We start from the raw sequence: 22629 nt of genomic DNA, 5'->3' as shown, positions 1-22629 counted from the left end.
ATGAGAAGCCTGTCCTCTTCGCTCATCTCTATCTCCACCTGAGCACCCACCCACACTTCCCCGGTCACGATCACCGCACAGCCTCGTGTACCTTCCCGCCCTCAACCTTATGACGAGGTCGACATCACCCGGTACCTTCTCTCTGGTCATGTTCTCGCTGTGAAATGCGATCCTCCATTCTATTCTCAAGACCTGATAGCCTCACGAAAGATGGCTTCTACCTGAGTGGATAGTATCCCTTCTCCCCTGGTCTCCTGAGAGCGCATGTAAATAGCTTCTGTCAACTGACTACTGTAAACATCTTTCAATCTCAGAATCATGGGTTCGAGGCCAGCCTGTGCACAGTTAGTTAGCAATCCTCGATCTCAAAAGCAAAAACAAAAACAGAAGCAGAAGGATTTGGGTCAAGATTCAAATGATCAGATAAATTGCCTGGCAAGCGTGAGGCCCTGGGTTTGAATCCCGTTGCTGCCCTTCTCCAGAGCCTCTAATCTCTAAAGTTACTCTAAAGGAATGTATAATCTCTTAGAACACAATCTGGTGCCTGATGAGATCTCTACTCAAACAACTCTATGGAATTTGCTTTCTATTCTTGTTATGCACGCACACACACACACACACACACACACGTACGTTTCTCCACAATACATCACAATTTAGCACTCATCTCTACCTATACATATGCGTTTCTACTATTAAAACAAAAGCTCTACTGGACAAACAATGTGTCTAGGTAGTTCACTGCTGAATGACCTCCACCTAAAATGAACCCAACACTGAGGAAATATTCACGGAAGGAAGGACTCTACATTGAAGTCCAGTACACCAAGCTCGGAGAGTCTCAGTAACTAACGTGATATCACAAGTACTATAAACCATGGCATCTACATTGCAATCCGTGTGCGTGAGATCTGAAGGTCCAAATCTGTTTGCAGGTTAAAAAGATATTAACTATAATTATTGTCGGTCCATGTTATTTCCCGAGGTCCTTAAGACGCCCCCGCCCCGGGCCATTCTCTCCTGGCCACGGAGTGCGTACTGTACCCTGATTCTTGCTTTCCTCGGCTTCCTCGGTCTGGCTTCCCCCCCCCCCCCCGTCCCCTTGCTGCCGCTCTGTTGACACGTCGTGTTCCCTCCTCACAACCTGCCACGGAAAAACGCTTCCTTATCACCTGGGCTGCCAAGATCGCCGTCCCAGAGCGGCGATGCTGAGGTCCACACCGAATGCTCCTTCTGGCTCCACGCGCAGCGATGGCCCACGAGGCTCTTGTCCGCTGCGGAGGAACCCACACCGTGGAGAGTGTCTGAGAAGCCTTCCACACAGGTTGTTTTTGGGGGGGGGGGGGGTTTTGTCTTCTGGAAGTTATGAAGGCCGCGGCTGGACTCCTTTCTCACACTTGGCCTTGTTCTCGCTCTATTTCTCTCTGACACGCCGCCATCGGCACCCCGCTCGTTTGTCCGCAGGAGCGAGCGGCACCCACGGGCCGCGCCCTTCCCACGCGTGGTTCCTCCCCCGCTGCCGTCCACCGCCCGTGAGACGGGGCGCACGCGCTCCTCCGCCCTCCCTCGACGCGTCCGGGGCGGAGCCCGAGGCTCGCGCGTGCAAGTCCCAGCGCCCGGGTGTCCTCACTCGGTCCTCCTAGCTTTTATCTTTCCTCCACGCGTAAACGACGGCGAGGTGAGGTTGGCGGGGTAAAGGTGACAACCGCGGGGAAGGGCACACGACCACCTCCGGAGCAAACCCAGCCAGCAGGCCGCACCTGCTCTCCTGTGGGGGGGGGGGGGGCTGGCTCCGCCCACCACTGCCTGGCCACGTGGTGCTCACCCCGTGTCAGGCTCCTGCGAGTGTTTTCGGGCAGCGCCAGGTGGCGGCTGGAGGCCATGAGCGGGTCAAGGGCGGGTGCAGACGCAGACGCGCTTTGAGGACCCATGAGGAAAACCGAAAATGCCACTGTGCTCTGCGCACAGAAGCGCGTGCCGCTGGGGGCGGGGGGGGGGGGGGAAGAAGGGGGGAGGGAGGAGGGGAAAGACCCCCCGGCCCAGGGAATCGCACACGCTTCTCCCGCTAGGCGACCGGAGGCATCTCCCACCTTCTTCCACCCGCCTCGCCCACCTTGGCGTTCATTCAGAAACAAAAAGAAGCCTCCCGACCTGGGGAACGCGAGGCGGGATTCTCAGAAGAGCCTCTGCGCCTCTGCCCCAAGAAATCTAGGAGAGGGGACGGCCCTGTCCTCGTCTCTCCGTCGACTCCTCTCCCACCGGTCTTAAGTCTCTTCCGGCGGAGAGCCAACTTGAGCAGTCGCCGATCCTCTGAATCCGAGAGCTCTGGCCTAATCGCCGTGCTAAATGCACTTGTAGCGAGGCGACCGCGGCGCGGGGTCTTTTGTGCCACAGCCTGTGACCGACCCGCCTGCGCGCGTTTGCTTGTTCAGAGATGTAGGCCTGCAGGTGTGGGAAGCCCTGATTGTGTCTACAGAGCCGCAATGACACCCAACAAAGGGAACTTCTGGGGACCCTCTGGGCCGCCCGCAGCCCGCCCCCTCCCTCCCCCCACCCCACCCCCGCAGGGCGGGCCTGCCTCCTTAGCCCGCAAGGGAACCGCACGCGGGATGGGGCAGAGGGGCGCGAGCTCTCCACCTCACCACCACGGGGCAAGGGGAAGAGACGGGCCGGGGAGGAGCCGGGCGGCTTGGGCGGCCCTCGCGCAGGGCCACCGGTCACTTACAGGTTGTCCTGGAAGGTCAGGACCGCCAGCTTCTGGTGCTCCATGTAGAAGAAGGCCTCGGAAAACCTCCGGACCTGAGAAACAAGACCAGACCGGCAATTGAATTCTTTTCTGGGTGGCTCTGGGATGCACCCCGCAGTCACGGGAAGAAAGCTCCGCACGTGCCCGCAGACCTGGAACGATCGGTCGTGTCCGCCGCTGCCCTCGCTCCCCCCTGGCTCCCGGCTCGCACGGGATTCATCCCCGCGCCATGCAGGTCTGTGCATCTGTTTCCGAAGGACTTTCTACCAGCTTCGTGTTTGCCTGCTAATCCTGCTGCCTGAGGATGGGATCTTTGAAGACCGTTCTTACAAAAATATAGACTGCCAAACCCGGCGCCGGTGGCTCACGCCTGTAGCGTCTTGGGAGGCTGAGAGCTGAAGACCTTGGTTCAAAGCCAACTCAGGTGAGAAAGTCCAGGAGACCCTCATGCCCACTTTTCTCCAAGGAACCTTAACTCAAAAACTGGAAGTGGTGCTGTAGCTCAAGTGGTAAAGCACTAGCCGTGAGCACAAAGAGGCTCCTGGATGGCACCCAGGCCTTGAGTTCAAGCCCCACAGCTGATGAGAGAGAGGAGGGGGGGAGAGGGGAGGGAGAGAGAGAGAGAGATCGATCTATGGACAGAGAGACTAAGCAGACGGTTTCCAAAGCTAGCCCTGCGAGTGTGTCTGCCCAGCACCTTACATGCTCTGGCCCTCAGATTTCTGTTCCTCTTGCTGTAAAGGAGAGGATCCAGAGACCTAGCCCGGGTACCCGCTTGCGGTGAGGAGCTGCGTGGAGGGGGCTGGGCAGCAGGACTCCTGGTGCTAATCCTAACGATCTGGGCGATGGAGCCAGCAGTCCTGAGTGCGAAGCAGCCAGACGGTGGGAGGTTGACAAGACTCGTCTCCACCGCGGCAGGGCAGAGCGGAGCAGGCTCATTGCCTCAACGCGGCACGATGGCGGGGTGCAGAGCCAGCCCTCGCCACCCAGAACCGACCGAGAGGAACCCCGCAGCCCAGCCTGGCCGGAGCCTAAAGGGGCCCTGCCTCAAACATAACCCCCGCAGAAACGGACTGGAGGAGTGACTCGGGCGGTCGAGTGCCTGCGAACAAACACGAGGCCCTGAGCTCCATCTCAGTTCAGCAGGGAGGGAGAACGAGAGGGGCAGAGAGGGAGAGGAGGGACGGGGGTGGGGGGGAGGGAAAAAGAGGCTAAGACGAGTCCTTATATTGAACAGTACCTTTCCAGATACTTCCTCAAGCACTGGTCCCTCTGGCGTCCCGTGACAAGGTCCGCGCCGGCGGGACGCCAGGGAGGCAGGTGTTGTGGAAGTGACACGGCGCGGGGCTGAGTGTCTGAGAGAGGGGACCGTGACACACTGCGGGGCCGCGGCGGGTTCTGCACTCGCCCTCGGCTCTCTCGCGGTTCCCCTTCCTCTCCGCGAGCTAACTTGGGCAGGGTTTCCTCGGGAGATGGGCTGCGCGGAGTTGGGGTGCCCAGTAGCACGTGGCCGTTTACCCTCAGGCTGTGGTGCTCCCGGGTGAGGTACGTGGCCACCTGGGCGTTGAGCGTCACCGTGTCCAGGAACTGCGTCCACAGCGCCATCAGGTGGGAGGCCAGCCAGGCCAGGTCCTTGCTGATCTGCTCGGCGATCTTCTCGGGATTGTTCAGCGTCTGCAGATGCGCAAAGGAGGAGCAGGCCGCAGTGTTGGGGGGGGGGGGGCGGGAGAGGGAGGAAGGGTTGCGCGGGGGGCGAGGGGGCTCCCGGGGCAGCGGCAGAGCCCCACCCCCGGAACCCCTCCACGCGGGGCATGAGGATGAGGAGATGAGGACGAGCCAGACGCCGCTCGCGTCTGGATTCTCCACCCAGGTCCCCTCGCTGGCGACCGGCAGCCTGCGGTATCCACACTCAGCTCCATTTTGCCCGTGAGCGCAGCCACTAACCGGGTCCAGAGCGCTTCCGCTTGCGGTTGGCAGCGGGGCCATGGCCCCAGCCCCACCGGGGGGCTAGGACGGCCTGCAGGGAGGGGGCCGGCACCCACCAAGCCGTTGCCCGCGTCGCTGTCCCCCCTGAACTCCTCCTCCCTTCTCCTCCGGTCCTCACCCGTCACCTGACCTCGTCTATCTCCCACCGAGGAACCTGGCTGCTCGGCCACGTTGGTACGTGATGCCCGAGCCTGACTGTCTGAGTGACAGCACCGAGAAGGTGCTTCCTGAATGCTCTGCCACAGCATGCATAGACAAATGAAAGGCTGGCGCGGCGACGCAGTCATTCAAACTCAAGACACAGTGACCCCATAACCCGGGGCGCAGGCGGTGATAAAGGCTTTGGCAGCCGTGTTCTGGACTCCAAACCTCTCGCTGGAAGCCCAAGGGTGACTGGAGGGGATGGAGGGGCTGTACCTGCTGGTGGCCCGGGCTGGCTGTGTCCCCCAAGGGCTCACTAACACCCAGAAAGCCACCCGCCTCCCAGCCTCCCACCCGAAAACGAACGGGGCCACGGAAATGCTTCCCTGGGCACCCGCAAGCAAGCGCCGCTACGACTCCACGCGGCGCTGCCGCCGGTACCCCGGCGGGCGTGACCACCGCTCAGCCCAGCCCCCGTCCGATCACTCCCTCCGTGACGAGGGGCCGTCTGCGTCCTCAGCTCCTGGCCCAGAGCTTCTGCAGCCCGGAGCTCCCAGAGCCGGGGGCGGGGTGCCTTTCATCAGCCCCACGGCCCTTTAAACCACGCCCAGTGCGTGTTCGTCGCCCCCTCGGGCCCCTGAACGGCGTCACATCAGAGGCTGGTTGCCAGAAAGACCGGCTCTCGAGATGACAGCACGGGGCCTTCCCCGCTTCCGCTGGGGGCTGTGGAAGTCACCAGCGCGCGGGCCTAACCCAGGAGCTTCCGTGGAAACGTTAAGCAGCGGGGTCCCCACCTGCCCCGCGTCGGGGAGCCCAGCCTCAGGGACAGAGCTCACCCTTTCCCCTCGCGCCCTGTGCGCCTCTGCATCAAAACCCTACATTGCATTCCTGTCGGGAAACACGCTAGAAGTTAGAAAAGGGTTTCCCACGTTCAGGGAGCCATGTGATCAAAATTTTAAGCTGAAAGAGGAAACCTGGCACCCTCTAACTTACCCACGCGAGCTAAGAGGCGGGGGAGGCCCGGGACTTGCCCGGCGTCTGAAGAAGAAGGGACAGTCTTCAGGTGGCTGTGCCCTTGGCGCGCGGGGCCAGCCACCAAGCCCCGGGGATGGTGGCAGAATGCACCGGAACCGATCTGGATCGGCTGACCTTGAGCTGGAGCACGCAGGCTCCACTTACCTGTAACTCCGAGCACAGCCGGGAGAGCGTTTCTTCAACAGCAAGGGCCTCTGGGAAGGAAGAAGGACGAGCACACGGTTAAACACGCAGGCGCCGGAATGGGAAAACCCCAGGAGCATTGAAGTCCCAAGCTCTCACCAAACGCTTCCCACCTGCCCCACGGGGAACCTGCTGGTAAATGCATGCTTCTAAACGTGATAAGCCTCATTGTGTGGCCCAAGATGGTTCCTCATTTTCTTGTGCTTTCCTGTGTGCATATATTTTGCCACACACATTTTGCCACAGGTACACCATCATGACCTTGAATGTCCACCTTGCAGAGGAAAAGTCAGCATCCCAAGGAAGTGGGTGCAATGTGAGCAGGCCCCCCCAGCTCAGAGTCTAAGAGGTCAGTTAGCACCAGAACCTTCCGTACCATCCACGGGCAAGCCCGGCCCGGGCCGTCTATGAAGGAGAACCAGGGGTCTCCGGAGACGTGAAGAAGGTGCTGCCATCCCTTATTCTCTAATAAAATGCTCTGAAACATTATTCTCTATCTTTTCTCCCTTTACCCTCCCTCCCTTCCCTCTCTCTCCTTCCCTCCTTCCTTCTTCCCCCCCCTCCCTGCCTCCCTCCCTCCTTCCTTCCTGGTTCCTTACAGCTCACTTGTCCACCCCCTCACAGCACATGGCCGAGAGTAGCCCAACACGCAAGGACCCCGCCCCGGAGGTTGGCACAGGCCCTGTCCCGCAGCTGAGCCTCTCGTGGCCAGGTGACCCTGATCTTCTTGGCACTTCAGCCCTGTCAGTCAAGAGGGGTTTAAGCGCTACGATGTTTTACCACTGGAGGATTTGTGTGCAAGAATCCATTTATCCCGAGACAACGGTAACTATGAAGGGGGATGCTACAAGGTGTCCTTAATTACCCAGATCACGTGTGAGCACGGAGATGTATGTACACGGCTCCGTGTAAACCGCTCCTTATTACAGATGTGTGGGTCTCGATCAAGATTGTGTTGTGGAACTAGGTAACTTTAGGAGATGGCCGGGGTTGGGAGGGAAGGGGAGAATGATGGAAGGGGAGAGACTGGTCGAGATGTACTGACGCGTTGAATTAAATCCCCTTTGTTCAACTACTTGAAGGTAATAACATTTTAAAGTTTGTTTTACGCTCTTGTAAATTGTAATTTTTTGAATTGCACCCTACCCTAATTCCTTTTCTTTTGTGGTGCTGGGGATTGGCACCCTAATTTTTGTTTTGTTTTCTGTATTGCCAGTCCTGGGGCTTGAACTCAAGGCCTGTTCACTGTCCCTGGCTTCCATTTGCTCTACCACTTGAGCCGCAGCGCCACTTCCGCCTTTTTCTATATATGAGGAATCGAACCCAGGGCATCATGTATACGACGCAAGCACTCTACCACTGGGCCACATTCCCAGCCCTGGCCCCCTAATTTTTAAAGGCTTTTAAGTAGCATTCTCCCCTACCCCCCAAAAAGAGCAATCTAAAATCACGCCCCAAAGAGTGTCTGGTGAATGAATGAATGAGTGGACATTCCTGGCGGCCCGGGGTCTTTCACACTTCCATGCAGGGAGGGACGAGGCCTCGCACACACACAGACGCCCGCCTGAGCCGTGATGTGCTCACGGTGACCCCGCCCGCCCCCCACGCCTCCCCGGCCCCGGCCGGGCCCCCAGCTCCCGGCACGCCCACCCACCCGCCCACGTACCCAGCTCCATGGGCGGCAGCTCGGGGATGTCCCGCAGGATGACGAGGAAGTAGAGGCGCAAACCCCGGTAGGCGTGCAGGAGCAGGAAGCACAGGTCCCGGTGCCACTTGTGGGCGTGCTGCATGCAGTTCTCCGAGGGCACGTAGAAGCTCCCCTGCAGGGGCAGGACGGAAGCACAGCTGGGGAGGCCGCGGGCCGGTCCCGGGGCTCGAGCCACCCCTCTGCCTGCCCGGGTCTACGCGCACGAAACACGCCAGCGGGAGGGGTCCAGCCCGGTGCGGTGGCGTAGACTCCCGTGACCCCCAACGACGTGAGAAGCGGAGGCCGGGACTGGGGGTTTGAGCCCCAGCTGGATAAGAAGTCCCTGCGTCCGCCCTCGTCAACCTGTGCTGTTTGTGACAAGCTCGCCGTGTCAAGGGGAGGCCTCCTTATCGGCGGTTATGGACCCGCCCCCCTCCCCCCCCCCCACCCCCGCCCCGTGCAGAGTCTCAGGCCTTCACCGGGTCTTCCGCGCCTCTGGTGTGTCCGTTCGTTTCCTGACACCGGAGGTTGTTGTGTTTCACACGCCCGGAAAAAGAGAAGGGAAACTACGCCAGTCAGCCCTGGCACTCTTCACAGCCCAGGAGAGACGGGTATCCTGAGGTGAACCGTGATTGTAAAGGAAGGGGTCCTCTGGAGCAGGGAGTGGGCGGTGGAAGGGTTGGGGGAGGGGGAGGAGGGTGTCTGGCCCTTGGCAGAGCTGGGTCTGTGCCCGGTCTGCTCATCCCCTACCCTCCTGAGGGGAGGACGCGGTGGCCCTCTGCGTTTCCATGCTACCTCACCCGCCCTGCTAGAAGCAGGGCAGCTGTACATGCGGCGCGATCCACCCCGTTAGGGCTCGCGTGTTGTGGGAAGGCCAGGTACTCTACCATCAAACCCTAAGGGATTCTTAGCTAGTACTCCAGAGGGGGGTGGCTCTGAGGTCACCTGGCTGTGCTCTCCGGAGCAGAACTTGGGGATGGGGGCCAGGGGTGGAGAACACAGAATAGGGAGAAGGCTGGATTGCCCTTCTCCAGACAGCATTGAGATCTCGCTGGCACCCCGGGGGTCTCTGGGCCCGCGGAGATGCCTGCTCTCTGAGTAAGAGCCCGGCGCTGGTGCGCACACGTAGACCATGTATGTGCGTTGCTCCGGAGAGAACCAGATCCTTCCATGCACAAATGACACGCATGAGTGCTTAGAAGCAAAAGATCTTCCCCCTTTCAAAACCAGAATTCCCAGCCCAGTAGAATAGCCCTGTTCCCCAAGCACTCAGAGTCCATGTCTGCATCTGCTCTTTGCCTGAGGGGAAGACGGGGTGCAGAGCAGCTCAGCACAGCAGGAAGCGAGCCGGACTCCCCAGGTTGGAAGAGCAAGTAGGAAATCGTTCCTTGAGAATCACGAGATCCTCCCCATGAGCTTGAGCTCATCGGACCTTTGATAAGCAGCATCAAGGACGGGGGGCGGGGGGGGTGTGTGTCTCATTTTGCTTTTCAAGATAGAGCATAGATAGGGAAACAAAAATCTCAACAACACCAAAGTTTCCAACTCTTTGGAGTCTAGTCGTTTCCTGTAGAACCTTCTAGACTTCCATACACATACGTGTAGATAGATATATACGGATACATGTGCATGCTAGTAAATCACCTATGTGTGCATATATTGTTTGTATATGCATATGCATGTAAACATGCAGAGACACACCCACAAATCGGAGAATGTCCTGGGGTATCTCTCTGTTGTGTTTTTTATCACTGAACCTCTCTGATCAAATGAACACCTAAGTCACAGGAACTCCTATTCCCATTCCATAGATGCAAAGACTGGGACTCCAGAACTGAGTGGCTCATGCGAGGTCACTTGTTTGCCAGGAGCAGAGAGGATGATCAAAATTCTGGTGTGGGAAGAAGGCGGTGCCTCCTCCATAGGCGACCGGTACCCCAAGAGCCATGCCTGACAGCGAACAGATGCTCTCGACAAAGCTCTGCGCGCTTTGACAAAAGCACTCATTTAAGTCCTGCGGTGTCTCCATTAGCTGTGACTAAGCAGAAGTGAAAGCAGCGTGGGGATTACACAGATTACACAGGCCTCACTTCCAGCACTGGCCGTCCCCACCTCTGTCTGCTTGAGGCAGACCTGTCATCCGCCCGCCTTGCTCACAACTCCATTTGCCGACCGCCACGGCCTGGCTCCAACCAGCAAAGAATGCGGGGACCCGTGACGCCCGTGACCAAGTTTGACTTTCACCGTAGATCTCGACTGCAAACAGATTTCTCAAGAGAAACGTGAAGAAAACTCGACTGAATCTGCCAAGTCTTATACAATATGATTCCTGAGAAATAAGCCAAAATGGTCATTCAAAAAGAAGTACCGAAAGGTATGTATGGCTGAGATCCTTACACAAAACAGCTTGATTCTCTGCAAATGACTCAGTAGTCCAGCCTTTTGAAAGTGAGCAATGAACCACAGAAAATCCGATTAGCCAGCCTGGCGGGCCTTCAGAGTCTCTATCTGTGCAGAAAAGCCAGGCCACTGCCTTTAGAATGGCATGAGGTGGAAGGAAAGGCAAGGACACTTTAGAAATGGCGTTTTTGTTTTTTTTACTGACTGCAATGAAATCCTGAAATAAGAAAGCATAACCGCATAGGGCGTGCATTCTACCCAGCTGAACATGAACTCTCAAATGGCGGTCTCCCAACCAGGGCCCAGCCCCCAATACCGGCACAAAAAAGAAGACAGTTGTTTCTCCCTGTCTGGGTCTGAATTAGGAGTCGAATATGTATCCTGGGGCATGAGCTACAGTGCAGTCATCTATTGGTTTCTCTATTTTTTTTCCTTTGGCAATATTGCCATGTAAATTCAGGCTCTGATGCTTGCTAGGCAGCCAGTATGCTGACTCATTGTGCTGATACATTTGTGTGTGTGTGTGTGTGTGTGTGTGTGTGTGTGTGTGTGCGCGCTGTTTCTGGGCCTTGAACTCGGGGCCTCAGTGCTGTCCCTGATGTTTCTGTGTGCTCAAGGTTAGTATATTACCACCTGAGCCACAGCTCCACTTCTGGCTGGTTTTTGCTAGTTACTTTCCTGTCTGGGCTGGCTTTGAACCATGATCCTTTAGATCTCAGTCTCCTAAATAGCTAGGGCTACAGGTGGGAGGCACCAGTGCTTGGCTTTCCAGTGCATTTTAAAGAGTAATTACTTCAATTATTTTAGGCCAGCGTCCCACATGGGGTTACCATCCTAGGTCTTGAATTCAGGGGCTGGCCACTGTCCCTGAGCATTTGTTTTTTAATTCACGGCAAGTGTTCTGCCACTTGAGCCACAACTCCATTTCCAGCTTTTTGGTAGTTTGCTGGAGATAAGAGTCTCACAGACTTTCCTGTTTGACCTGACTTCAAAGCACGATCCTCAGCTCTCGATCTCCTGAGTAGCTAGGATCAAGGTGCGAGCCATCTATCTGGCTTATATTTTTCATTTTTTTGCCCCTGCCCTTCCCACAAAGCTAAAGAGACAGGCAGACACTACCATGCCTAGGTATTGATTGAAAATCAAACACGTGTCCTGCCATACTTAGATAGGCCTCTTCCCGTTCTAGTGAATCTCGCACCACTAAGAGGTAATGCTACATTTTGCAGACAAGGTAACATTCATCAAACTGCTACTGCCGGTGACCTGTGATCAAGGATGACCTGGGATTTGTCACTAACTTTGGGAAAGTACTTGATACCTGTGCCTCGGACTGCACGCACCTCAGCTGCTCTCAGAGGGCAAGAACGAGGATAAAAAGAAAGGGACACAGCTCTCTCCTATCCATGAAACTCAACAAGCAGGCACCCCACTAGTCTTCTTAGAGTCACGATTGGAACAAATTTTCCATGGAATTTCCCATGACATCCTTAAGTCCAGATCTCTTCTTTAGACCTACTTAGAACTTCAAGAAATAATAGGTGTTAGCGACCATCTACTGCTCATTCATTACCACATCATCACTGATCACAGAACATCTCTATTATTACTACCAGTGTACTCATGATGCATTCTGCAAGAACATACCAAACGTGACTACGTTGTTTGACATGAGAGCGTGTTATTTCACATTGTAAGTGAACCAAGACTGGGTCCACTGTCATGCAATGTAGTAAGTAGCCGACCAGAAGACGCCTTGAGGTGTTGAATGCATAGCAGGTACTCATATAACCCTATACAACCCGCTCCCCAGCTTTAAGTAAAACACTCAAGTTCCACTGCGGCAGCACCTTGAAGGGTTTGGTAGGCGGGCATGGATGCAGGGAGACCACCTCCTAGACATGACTGACAAAGGCACGGCATGAAGAAGGGATTCGGGGAAAGGATGTATCACGAGTCCAGGCCACAGAGGCACGAGATGAAACCGAACAGATGGGCTAGTGTTGGTCATGGAGAGCCGGGCATCCAAAATTCATGAAGAATCCACTTCCAGAAGCCCACATGCATGGTGTTCTGTGTGGGGGAGGGGGCAGGGGAGGGGCTCTCCTCGGCGACTGTCTTCTCACTGGTCACCACGGCTGGGCTTTCTCCTTCGTCACCAAGCTAGAGTCACGCAGTGTTGGCCGAGGTGGAATGGGTTCAGAGTCTCCAATTCCAGAGCAGCAGAGCCTGACTCGAAGGCCACGTTCCGCACCCACAAGGCACCTCTCTACCTTCACGGGGGTCTGAGGGCCTAGGGGTCGCGGGGTCAGCACGCCTCTGTGTACCCTGTCCACTGAGGGCAAGACCCGTGCACAAGGAAACGCCGTCAGGTAACCAGGGCTCACGGTGCGGCGGGCAAAGGGTCAAGCAATGAATGAGCAGACCCATCTGGAAGGGGCTCCTTTGGGGATCACAAGCTCCGACTTACCCTCAGAACACAGGGATTCTGTGGCCTTCTGTGCCTTGCGACAACACAACGTGCCCATTGTTCTGCTGTTAATCCGCAACCCTAGAGATTCACTGCTGTGCTTCCAAGATTCAACACTTGCTGTGCTTGTGACCTTTAATTATAAAAGGTATTAGATTCCTCCAACTCGCACTGGGGCAGGGACATAGAACCTATCATTATTGTCTGATGGTGAGTGCCAAGGTCTCTCGCGTGAGTTTGCTCTTTGTCTTGCCCTCTGGGGCTCTATTTTTTTGGGGGGTGGGGGTCCTTTCTGAAAGTGCTGAGACTTGAACTCAGTCCTTTCAGTTTGCTAGGCAGATGCTCTGACCACCTGAGCCGTGGCTGCAGCCGCTTGCTTCGTGCTCTTCTGGACTGGCTTTCTGCATGTGGCTCATTCTGTAGGGAATTTCTGGAGGCTGACGAGGGTCTCTGCATCTCCCAGAACAGCTGCATTATTGCCTCATGGTCCCCTCCAAGGGACAAAAGTAACCCATCTCTTGAGACATTGTGGTCAGGAGTGAGGGTTTTCTACAGAACTCATTTGTAAAACTCAAGAGATCAAAAATAACCCAAACAAATTTTAAATACAATTTGGATTTTGTTGCTGCTGGCCATGCTGTAACCAAAGATTGTCAAAGAGTTTTAGTGGCTGTATTTGCATAGTGCTTAAGATAAAATTGTTAAACACATGGCCACTGGCTGGGCACTGGTGGCTCATGACTACAATCCTGTCTCCCTGGGAGGTTGAGTTATGAGAATCTCAGTTCAAGGCTAGCCCATGCAAGAAGGTCCAGGAAGCTCTCACCTCCAATTAACCAGTGTAAAGCCGGAAGTAGAGCTGTGGCTCAAGTGATAGAGAGTACCAGCTTTCAGCCATAAAACCAAGGGGCAGTGCCCAGGCTCTGAGTTCAGGCCCCAGTGCCAGCACAAAGAAAAAACATTAACAAATGAAAATAAAACATGGCCACCGAAGCAACGGTATTTATATTGCATTGCCACATCTCAAAATTGAGGTGAAGGCATTTGGCTTGCTTTTCATGCAGGTCAACATTATTGATTGCTTAGTATTTGTGAGCCCTCTGTTGACTACGGTGGGAATCTTAAGCCTGGCGTACGGCTGTGTCTCTCTAGGCAGTGCCTCCGAAATGATGTATTGCTTCCAGGACAAAATAACCATGACAATGACAATTACCTCGAACCATATGCTGAGCAGCAACTCATCACAGGTAACATAAACCAAGTGTTCTATAGAATCCCACGAAGGACGGACAGCCGGCCAAGAACAGGCGTGCATTAGGGGGACACAGAAGAGGGGCTGGCGACCCAGACTGCAGGTCTTGTCAGACAGTGACCCTCTGGCAGTGTTACGGAGCAACAATGCTGGCAGTCACCCTCTGTGGATGGCACCCCTCTTCCCCGCCTAGAGGAGGCCGTGAGGGGAGGCAGCTCTCCACCTGCAGGCCTCCAAGCACAGCCGGCCCTCTGCCTTCTCACAGCCGCGCTGAAGAATGAGATTCCCCACAAGATGCAGAGCCCCAAATGACCCCTCTAGTCCTCAGATGGCACGGGGAGACTGCCTTCCCATTGGGACGAGTCACGGTAATGTCTCCGGAGACGGCAGACTCTGTAATGAAGGGGACTGACGTCAACACGGATTCCGCTGTTGAGAGAACACGTCTCAGTCTGTGGGTGAACACTTCGAATCCATCTACGGAAACATTTACAGCCCTGGCGCTTTTGTTTCCTACTATTTGACTCCCAGTTGTTCCCCGTTGGAAATGATTCTCCAGACGGTGGAACATCCAGCGATTTAGCAAGCAGTTGGCAAGTGGGATTCTGAATATTTCATCAACTTGTGAACCCGATTACGAAACTCATGCGGAACCAGCCGTTTAGAGGTCAGGTCAGCCGAGGGACACAGGGGCCTTCCTGACGAACAGCTTTTAGTGATGACAGCCCGGCTTGAAGAAAAGCGAAAGGGAGAAAATGCTATTTCCACATTTAAATTGGAGGCATACATTTCTTCAACATTGTTGATGTGTCACTATGTAGGATGTGCTAGACAGGAGAGACCTCGCGTGTGAAAGTGAGGTGTGTGTTCAGTGCAGACTCCTACAAGGGCTTTGCAACTCACTGACTCTGCCTACGCGGTCAACGACAGGAGAGGTGAGGGCTGCCGGTGGCATTCCTCACTCGAAAGGCCCAGGCTGCCGCTTGTGCTCGCTCTGTGGAAAAGAACTCAAGGATGAAATGCCACTTAGGATCTGAGGCTGTGAATTCAAGCAGTCTACAGACTCAGTCATATGTCTGCTCTGTATACAAGGCCATTTTACACAGAATAGCCACAACGTATTAAATAACAAGCGTTACCATTATTACAATCCATTCCGTTATTTTTTTGTGGAGGATATGGTACGGGGTTGAGTGTGGTACCTAATTTTGCCTCACAGTCAGGTCTCATTCGTCACTTACAGAGCACAGACGGATGGAGGTGCAAGAGCGAATGATGGGATGATGGTTTGCTTGTGTGTGTTTTGCACAAATGGGTGCAATTTCCTTCCTTCCCTCTTTACTTAATGCGTTCTATTGCTCGAAGAAGTAGCGTTCAGAGCTGGCAGAGTCATCTTCTAGAGATAGGATTTTAGCTCGTAAAGGATCAAATGCGCAGGAAGTTAGCCTCCCTTGCAAACTGTCCTGTATAGAGTCAAGAGAAGGCTGGGTTTCCGTACACGCAGCGGGCAAGTGGTCGGAAGACAGGACAACGGCCTGGGAGAGCCACCTTACCCACCTCCCTGCGGAGAGGAGGCAGCGAGTTCTGCAGGGAGGGAGCCTTCGTAAGGGTGAGCACCGCACAGAGACCACCATAGATGGGAAGGACTGGAGGGGGGATGGGAAGAGAATCCACTCCCTCAGTTCTGGTGCAGGCACAGGAGGCTCCGATTAGGCAGGCACGACACTAAATGCCTTCACAGAACACAATCCATGTCCCTCCTTCCTTCCCTCCTTCCTTCCCTCTTTCCTTCCTCCTTTCCTTTCTCGCTTACTTTCTCTCTTTCTTTCTTTTGTTCTGGGGTTTGAACTCGAGGCCTAAGCACTGGGCATGAGCTTTTCTGCTCAAGGCAATCATACAGCTGCTTGAATCACCACAGAGTCTCAAAGGCTCTCCTGCCCGAGCTGCCTTTGAACTCTGATCCTCAGATCTCACCCTCATAAATAGGTAGGTTTATATGTGTGAGAAACCTATGGCTGTCTCTAAGTGATGTTCTTGGATAAGAGCTATAATCCTAAATATCTTATAAAAGTAGAAATGGAAACAATGCATAGTTTAGGACTTGAGAGTTTTCCTAGGAACTTTTGAGCTATGGTATCTCCTGTTCACATTTGTCTGATCTAAGATGGTGACAAATTCTTGTCCTGGTTTCCTGATGCATAGGATAACACAAAAATAGTTATAACACGTAGGTGTTGTGAAAGTTCACCATCATCACCACCATCGCCAGAATGGCCATCATCATCTAGTATCCGACGAACACAGTTAGGTCAAGCATCTGGAAACTTCATCGATAGTCCACTTACAGAAGTAACAACTAAGTGGAAAATGAGCTTTATGTAGTATATAGTTCAAAGAGGTCTTAGCTTCACAGTTGGAAGATGAGACCTGGAGCCCCAACATGGCCCCTGTAAGTAGCCCTAGCATCCAGCCATCTTCCTGGGACTCATTTTTCATCATGCATTTCTATATGTGACAATCTCTAGAGAGCTTCTTCCTAGGTCGGAGGCACAGGAATATGTCGGAGTCCAAGACACACCGCCTTTTCCTTCACACAGCTTCTGCAGCAAGAAGAGGAAAACCGTCCAGAGAATATGAGAGTTGAGGTGAATACCCATGGAAGGAAGGCTGGAAACTTGAGAATTCCTCACCTGTAAGCAATTCTCCCTTCTATACCAAACATGACCTCTCTTTGAAATGGTGAAAGTACTAACGAAGGCATACTTAATTCCATACTAAGTATCTTTGGTAGACTTTAATAGAAGAAAATTTAGTATCTATGGAAACACAGTAACTCAGATTACTTCCAAATATGCAAGCAATGAGACTTTGGGGGAAAATAAAAACTAGATCTATGTAAGTGTAATTCTTGAGTTAACTAAATATCATGCACGCACATGAGAAAGAAATAGTCATAGTTCTGTTTCTATTTCATCTAATTGTAGCCATAATAAAAGAAATGAGGTGAAGAAATGAAAACAAGAGAAGGAAAATAGTAGAGAAGAACTTGCAAGTGCTCATTATTTCCTGTGTGTTGGTCTCGCTGAAGGAACTGACTTAAGACCCAGCTACGCATCCCACGGAGCGAATGCACTGTGACCTGTTCCGAACCACCGATTAACTTGGCGAACACAGAAAGGAGCGCCAGCAGCTCTGAGTTAATGCAGAGACCGCTTACAATTTGAGCTTACACAACTGTCCTTAGGGGAATGAGAAGTGTGACTCTTGGATAATTGATCTTGTCGCCTGTAGAAAAGGCCTCACACTTAATGTTCGTGAATGCTGCCCGATTCCGAAGCCCGCATAGAAACGGCACGTGCTGACTTGCTTGCTAACCATCCCTTCCCCTTTCTCCTTTCCCTGGGTAAAGGATCTTTCACCCATCGAAGCCTGCTACCATGCGGAGGACAGTACGGAGATTCTCTTCCATGCCTTTCTTCCCCCCAAACAACTGCGGATAGACAAGCGTCCCATCCGAACGGTGCCACCGCTGACTGGCACCGGGCACTGGCAGATGCCCTCTGAGAAAACAAAATCGAACCGAGCCAGAAAAAAAAAAAAGCCATGAAAAGAAGCTGCAAGAGCGAGCACAGGTTACCCCAAGAAAACCGCACTTGCGAGCAGCGATGGCTCCCCTGTGCGCGTTCGCAGGCCGACTCAGCGAGTGTGGTAGAGGCGCCTAGCGTGGCAGAGCCGTGCAGCGCGTGAGCAACCGCTCTCCGTGGGAAGCGAGGGCGGCATCGCCCCGTGGAGCTGAGATGGATCGTTCATGATTTCAACCTTTGAGGCCTGACTTCTCCAAACAACACAAAGGACCAAAGATACTCAGTCACGCATGACCTCGGAGCTAGCACGTGTGGGCCCGGACTGTCCCTCGGGCACGGCTTGCTTTGGAGTAGAAGCCGGTAATGAGAAGAAGCGTTACGTGTGCGGGTAAAGGATCAGAACTTCCTCTAAAATGGCAAGACTTGCTCCGAGTGGAACCCGAGCCGGGCAGGTTTCTTCAGCGTTGGCTAAGTCATTTCCGGAAGGGGGCCGGGTAGCCGTGCGGAGAGCTCGGCGGGGCCCTTGGTAATCACACCGCTCGCTCAGGCCCTGACCTCTGGGTAACGACTGAGGGTGGGGGTCGAGGACACACCGGGGGCACAGAGCTGAAGAGGACGAGTGGAAAAGCTGTGCCCCCGTCCCAGAATCAAAACAGGTGGCTCCGGCCTCTCAGCCTCGCTGCTCAGGAGGCTGAGATCTAAGGCGCTTGGTTCAAAGCCAGCCCAGGCAGAGAAGTCCGTGAGACTCTTATCTTGAAACTGACCACCAAAAAGCTGGAAGTGGAACTGAGGCTCAAGTGGTAAAGCACCAGCCTTGAGCAAAAAAGCTCAGGGACAGCACATCGACAAGGAGGGCAGAGGAAACGGTCCCCTAAGCTGGGCAGAACTGGACATAACAGGTGCACCCACACGCCAGGACGGGATGCTTCACAGCTCGTGGGACGGTGTGGGGAGCTAAGAGGAGCCTTAGCTCAGTCGTCGGATAACATACACCTCAGCGTAAAGTCGTCCTGACCCCTCCTGACTTTAAGAGCAAGCCTTGGCAACATCAAGTTGATTCCACGTCACTACAAGGCTAATGAATGCGTGCATGTGCACGCACACACACACACACACACACACACACACACAGTGCACCGAGAAAAGTAAAATGTGAATATTTGACACTGAATTGAAAAATTACTAGGCATGCATAGATGCAGGAAAAGACAACACAGGCAGAAGGGAGAAATCAATCAAGAAACAGATTCAGAAATGACCGAGACATTCCCGGTAAAAGTCATCAGTGAGAGGAAGGAGGTGAGACGGAGAATGAGAAGCAGCGACATGGAGTAGAAGACAAAAGAGACGCGAGAGCTCAGAGGAGAGCCGAGAACGAGCCACAGTAGGACAAGGGGGAGAGGACGGGATGGACAGAGAAGGAAGTAAATGCGGAGAGAGACATCTAGGATGGGAAGAAAACAGGACAGATGTCAGGGCCGGGGTCGGAGAGGCACTGAGAGACACATGGGGGTGAGAACAGGCGATGCGGACGGTCTCGTGCTCCGCCTCCCGCGACTCTGATCACAGCTTTACTGATGCTGTAGAGATGAAACTGTTCTCCACTTAATTGATCTTCCAGCTCTCTCTCCAGCCAGTTTCCCACTTGTCCACGAGTGTGAAGTGTGAATTGTCCCCCTCCCCCCAGCTGGGCTAAATGTGAAGGGGAGGAACCAGTCTTGCACACGTAGGTGCTAGGCGGGTCACGGGGTGTGAGCTCTCTGGCTGGGGTGGTGGGGGGGGGGGGGGTGGAGGGGCTCTTTCCCGCCACAGCAGCACAGAACAGCTGCGTGGGCCCTGCTCCGCGCAGGTGTGCCCTCTGCAGGTGGGTGGAGGTATTACCTCCAGCGCAGGCGCCACAGCCTCCCACCCCTCTGTCCTGGGCGGGGTGGATGGCCCAGGGCAGGTATGAGACTCGGGACAGTCCACCCCCGGGACATTGAGAGGCCTTTGACATGGCCACCGCTCACCCATCTATGAGAGGGATGTTCCTCTTCTCCTAGCCAAACCAAGTCTATTCTCTCGAGATTCGTCCTGAGCGATAAGGAGAAAATGGACTCTCTGGCCGTGGAGGAAGGAAGTGACCAGGAAGTGAACCAGCAGGACAGGAGAAGGGCAGGCGTCTGGCAGTGGTGTGCCCAAATCCAGCTCCGCGGAGACCCATCACGGGTCTCTTGAACGCACCCATCTACGTAGCTAAAACTTTATACCCCAGAAAAATACCTCCCACTTGACACCACCGTCTGTAGGAATCCTTTGATCCCACTACCAGCAAAAGCGAATAAAATACACAGCACCTACGCATTCTTGCCTCTGCCGCTGCTTCACAGACCTCCCGGGTTCTCCACACCTGCCACTGAGCTCCGACCTTGGATCTTGCACTGCACGTGTGCACTAACTCTAGCTCACAGCGGTTCAGCGACGGGGTCAGTAATAAGAGGGACTGCCATATGTGTACCTTCCAGACACTTCCAGAAGCCCTCATGAGAAGGTCCACACTAGATGCAGGGAAGTTTGTTGTGGTTATTATTTTAATATGCACTTCTGCTTAACTTTCATGTTCAGTCTAAGTGGTAATCTCTAATGATATAGATTAATATGCATATACTATTTTTTTTTTAAAAAAATCTACCCTAAGTCAGACAGAGTGGGGCATGAGTGTAATCCCAGTAGTCAGAAAGCTGAGGCAGGCGGACTGAGTTTGAGGCCAGCCTGGCCGAGATAGCGCAGACCTTCTCCCAAATGAACAGAAGAAAATGACTCCTTAAAGACTATGTGCTGCTAGTTGGGTGAATGTTTTCACCTCCACAGCAAGGGCAGCCCAAGGAAAAGTGCCCTTCGCCTGGAGCTGAAGCCCATGTTCAAAGGTGCTCACCACTCACGAGCTGCTTTGAAGAAGTGTCAGACTTGGGCCTGCTTCTATGCTTACTAAATAAGCAACCGGGCGTCTGTAAGCGCGTGGTAGACAGGTGTCACCGTGGAAACATGTGCTTAACAAGGCAGCTGTCACGGCCTGCGAAGAACATCAGAGCTAGGAACCACCTTTCTTGGGGTGCACGGCATAGTCCTTTACGTGGCATGTCTGGCTTCTCTTGTTCTCAGCCTCGGGGAGTTCCAAAAGGGCAGCCTACGTCCTGGGAGGAGGCAGAGGGGAAGAAGGCAGCCGGGCAGCACGCAGGCCGGATCCCACTTCCCCACGGAGGGAGGGGTTCTCTCCATCAGCTCAACAGCAGCACGGGCCACGGCGGGACCGTGCGTGTGAGTCTGCTGTCCGGCCTCAGACCAGGGCCCGGCCTCTGTGCGGGGATGACTTCGTCCCACACCTGCGTCTGTGCCTGCAAGAACACTGGCATGCATGAGCCCGGGCACACATGCCCCCGAGGGCACAGGCCACGTGGACCACAAGCCGCCCTCGGTCATCACCAGTCCTGTTCTCATTGTTAGAGGTCACAGTGTGCATGCCCTTGAATGTCCTCTCCTGTGACTTCTCCGTGTTCTGTCCTCTTCGGTTCTTTCTGCATTAGAGCTGCTAGGAACTGAGTAAATCACATCTAAAGATCTTTTGGCGTAGAAATAGACTGTCTGTGACCATTTCCCCGTTTTCCAATGACCTTCACACGAACAGGAAAGCCTCCAAAACACATAGACATTCTGAGCTGGTTTTGTACATCAGACTTTTTCAGCCTTGGGCAAAGATGGTCTTTTCAAATGAGGTTCCCTTCCTCAGAAACCGGAAGTTACAGTCAGAGGAGGTTAGACAGTGTGGTAGTAACCAGCGGCTCTGAAACGTTAGCATACAGCACGCGAGCCCTGGGTCATCACAATGGCCGCTGGGATCCAGCAGATTTCATAGCAGATTGATGACATTCAGAGTCTGGAGAATTCGAAGCTCCCCCAATGTTACGATTCACTCCACGTGAGTCCTCCTCAAACGTCTCCACAGAATAAGGTTAGAAGCCAGAGACACGGCCTCTGAGGACGAAGGAGGCGTGGCCCAGGTGCTGTAGGCTCAGGCCCGTAATCCTTGCTACTCCGGAGGCTGAGATCTGAAGATGGAGGCGTGAAACCAAGTCAGGCAGACAAACAGGAGAGACGCGAATCTCACCAGCCAGACGCCAGAACTGGAGCAGTAAGTCAAGGGGTAGAGTGCCAGCCTCGAGTACAAAAGGCAGGCAAAGCCATGAGGACTGGAGTCCGAGTCCTACTGGCAGTAAGATAACATAACAAAAAAACAGACGCAGACCTGAGTCTTCAAGTGTGCGTGGAAAAATGAAGTGCCAATGGAACCCATCTCTGCCACCCCTGTCTTTCTGATCCCCGCCTGTCTGGGGGAAGGACCCAAGCTTATGCTACCAGTGCCGCACACTCACTCCACGACCTGCCTTAGTGGTGGGCAGTGGTCTTGACATTCGTTTTCCAAGTCACTCTTTAATGTCCCCAAACCTAAGAGCTGCAAATGCAAATTGGCTTCTCTTTAAAAGGTATAGTAGTGCCAGGCACAGGTGGCTCATGCCTGTCATCCTAGCTACTCAGGAGGATGAGATGTGAGGATGGAGGTTCAAAGCTAGCCAGGGCAGAAAAGTCCTCGTGAAACCCTTATCTCCAATTAAACACCGGAAAAACTGGAAGTGGAACTGTGGCTTAAGTGGTAGAGCTCTAGCCTTGAGCAAAAGAGCTCAGGGACAGCAGCCAGGCCCTGAGTTCAAGGCCCACAGTCAACAACAACAACAACAAAACCAATACAACAGCAATACTCACTAGACACTATGTTGGAAATGAACCTTACAACTTGGTGGGGAGGCAAGTCATTGGAGAGGGTAAGCAGGAGAAAATGAGGGAGGGGGTAGCACTGTTCAAAAAGAAATTACCTTACCTATGTAACTGTAACCCCTCTGTACATCACCTTGCCAATAAAAATTAAATTTAAAAATAAATAAACTAAAAGCTATAGTGATAGAAAAAGAAGAGGCTAACTAACAAAAGTTCACCAATTAGGAATGGATAGAAGTGAACCACAGAGAGTGAGCCACAGAGATTTCATTAGATTATATCCCATCTGAAATTCCACTAGGCAAAGTGATGGTTCTGTAAACTGGCAAGGTTTCA

The 22629-nt window shown here is 53.9% G+C and overlaps 1 protein-coding gene across 1 annotated transcript in view; it reads right to left on the bottom strand.

Moving 5' to 3' along the window:
• Fam135b (family with sequence similarity 135 member B) overlaps window positions 1-22629 on the bottom strand; it is a 124111-nt gene that overhangs the window by 20022 nt on the left and 81460 nt on the right. Inside the window, exons 7-10 of the mRNA XM_048359258.1 lie at window positions 7758-7911; window positions 6053-6102; window positions 4265-4420; window positions 2726-2799 (exon numbers count right to left, since the gene is read on the bottom strand). Of these exons, the coding sequence (XP_048215215.1) occupies window positions 2726-2799; window positions 4265-4420; window positions 6053-6102; window positions 7758-7911 (434 nt within the window). The remainder of the gene's footprint in view (window positions 1-2725; window positions 2800-4264; window positions 4421-6052; window positions 6103-7757; window positions 7912-22629) is intronic.

The sequence above is a fragment of the Perognathus longimembris genome, chromosome 12 (assembly GCF_023159225.1).
Source record: "Perognathus longimembris pacificus isolate PPM17 chromosome 12, ASM2315922v1, whole genome shotgun sequence".
Taxonomy (NCBI): Eukaryota; Metazoa; Chordata; class Mammalia; order Rodentia; family Heteromyidae; genus Perognathus; species Perognathus longimembris.
Note: the sequence above shows the minus strand (reverse complement) of the source record. Positions and strands in the feature narration are given on the sequence as shown.